The 2845-nt window shown below is 39.4% G+C and overlaps 1 protein-coding gene across 1 annotated transcript; it reads right to left on the reverse strand.

Annotated features, from left to right (window-relative positions):
• Window positions 1-1357: 1357 nt before the first annotated feature.
• On the reverse strand, window positions 1358-2293 carry LOC100583413 (olfactory receptor 10G4). The gene has a single exon (XM_003253311.2). It carries the CDS (start codon window positions 2291-2293, stop codon window positions 1358-1360), a length of 936 nt encoding a protein of 311 aa, XP_003253359.2.
• Window positions 2294-2845: the final 552 nt, after the last annotated feature.

Below are 2845 nucleotides of genomic sequence, written 5' to 3' on the forward strand. Positions count from 1 at the left end.
CACTTTAAGATCCACATGTCCATAGCTGCAAAATCAAACGCTGGGATTTTACTTGGAATAGCATCAAATCTATAGATTAATTTGAATAGAATTGGCATTTTAAAAATATGAGTCTCCATGTGCACTTTATAATCCTAGATTCATTCAGCAAATTTTATATTTATCTGAAAATATTTTATTTCTATTGTTGTGGTCTTACACATGTTGCTTAAAATTAAATTCAGCACAGGAAATCAACATGGCACATGGATACATATGTAACAAACCTGCACATTGTGCACATGTACCCCAAAACCTAAAGTATAATAAAAAAAAAAAATTAAATTCAGCTCCAGTTTCTCATCCTCAGCACTGTCGGCATTTGGCCATGATAAGCTTTGTTGTGAGGGTCTCTCCTGTGCATTGTGGAATGTTTAACACCCCTGACCTATAGCCAATAGATGCCAGCACCTGTGACAAGCAAGAATATTTCCAGACATTGCCAAGTGAACTAGGAGACAAAACAGCCCCAAGTAATCTAGATATTTAAGAGATTTAATTTTTTATATTGGATCTTAACAAACATTAAAAATGGGTGCAAATGTATAAAGTGCATAAACAATTATATATGTAGTTGTTAGATCATTCGTTATCATTGCTGGATAGAAATCTATTCTGTGAATATACAATTTCTAATTGATTCATTGGTAATATTTTAAATATTAATATATTAAGAATAGCTAGCTATTCTTGCCAATTAAAATAGTGTTTCTAGAAATGTTTTCAGATATATATGTAAATAGACAAATACATATACATACATAAATATATGAAAACCTATATATTAAATATGCTAGATGTCATGCACTTTCTTTTGTATACATGTTTGGATTAGTATATACACATACAAATATATAGATACGTTAAAACCAAAAAGAAATTTGAACAGCCACAATTAGAAAAATGATATTTTTTGCTGGTTTTGAATAATATTTGTTGCTGGTTTTTAACTATGTCTCCATGATGATAAATTCTTAAGTTTATGTGCGTATGAAATCAAACAAAACACAAAAACTGTTTATCAATTTATAAACATGAATTAATCATCTATCCCTGAGATTTGATTAAAATGTTTTAAAACTTAATATAAACCTATTGATGAGAAATGAGTCAATAATTCAGAATATAATCATGTTCGTCATAAATATAAGTCTAGCTGTGATGTTAAAACTGTCTTAGACAATCTGTGGAAGAATTATAACTGTGCAGGTGTTTTGGAATAATGTTTAACACAGAACTATACATATAATCAATTTCACACGAATAACTGTATTAGATTACTATTTTTAAACAAACTAGTGTATTTACTTCCTACTATTTATTTTCTCTGAGGATGTGCTACTTTGTCTCTCAGTTTCAACACAGCTTTCTTCACCTCCTCGTTTCTCAGGGTGTACACAACAGGGTTGAGAAAGGGTGTCAGCACAGTGTAGAAAACTGCCACAACTCCATCCATGGCATCCATGGAGCCTGGCCTCAGATAAATGACAACACAGGGAACAAAGAAGCAAAGGACCACAATACAGTGGGAGGCACAGGTCTGAAAGGCTCTGCACCTCCCATCTGAGGTGCGGATCCGCAGGATGGAACAGACGATGGACACATAGGACAGCACTATCAGGACAAAGCAGCCGGAGGCCACTATCCCAGTGTCCACAAAGATGACCATCTCGTTGGCTGAGGTGTCTGCACAGGCCAGTTTCAGGATGGGCGGTGCGTCACAGAAGTAGTGCTGGATCTGGTTGGGTCCACAGTAGGGCAAATGGAAAGTCATTATGGTCTGGACAGCAGAGTGCAGAGAGCCACTGAGCCAAGTGCTGGTGGCCAGGAGGGCACACCTGCTCCCACTCATCATGCGGGTGTACCTGAGTGGGTAACTGATGGCCAAGTAGCGATCATAGGACATGACCGTGTAGAGGAAACACTCGGTGCTCCCCAGGAAGTGGAAAAAATAGAGCTGAGCCACGCAATTGTGGAAAGAGATAGCCCTGCCGCTTGGGGACACCAAGGTCATCAGCATTTTGGGCACTGTGACAGTGGAGAACCACATGTCAATAAAGGACAGATTGGTGAGGAAGTAGTACATGGGGGTGTGGAGGTGAGAATCCACCCTGATCACCAGCAGGATGAGGAGGTTCCCCAGCACAGTGAGCACATAAACCACCAGGAAGACTCCAAAGAGGAGGGCGTCCAGCCCTGGGGTATGGGGAAGGCCCATGAGGATGAACACTGTCAGGAGGCTGGCGTTGGACATTTCTTCTCACCCTTGGTCTCTCTCCCTCTGGGGATATAAAGAGCACCCTGCATTTAGCAGTTAATTGAGAAATGAGAATCCATTCTCTATGTGGAAACTGCATTAACCAGGTAGATAATTCTGGAGTTATCTTGCACTTTGCTTGTTACAAAGCTTCCCTCACAGAGATGATGATGAAATTATTTCAGTCTCTCTCACACACATGCACACAGGTGCACACACACAGAGACACACATTCAGAAGAAAGTAGAGAAACACTATATTAGATTTCCATTGATATATTAAAAATTACCACAAACTTAGTGCCATAAAACGTGTACAATTTTTATCTCACCCTCTCTGTGGGTCAGGTCAGCTGGACCCTCTGCTGAGAGTCTCAACAGGTCTCAATCAATGTGTCCCCAGAAGCTGAAATCTCACAGGAGGACCACAATCCTCTTCCAAGCCTATTGCAGGTGTTGGCAGTATCCCATTCTTGCAGTTTCTGGGCAGAGGTCTCTGTTTTTCTGCTGGTTTTTGGCATGACATATCAATCTCATTTTACAGAGGTCA

This window comes from Nomascus leucogenys, chromosome 15, assembly GCF_006542625.1.
Source record: "Nomascus leucogenys isolate Asia chromosome 15, Asia_NLE_v1, whole genome shotgun sequence".
In the NCBI taxonomy this organism is placed as follows: Eukaryota; Metazoa; Chordata; class Mammalia; order Primates; family Hylobatidae; genus Nomascus; species Nomascus leucogenys.

Coding starts and splice junctions, on each gene's coding strand:
- LOC100583413 (XM_003253311.2), bottom strand. CDS start 2,293: ATGTCCAACGCCAGCCTCCTGACAGTGTTCATCCTCATGGGCCTTCCC.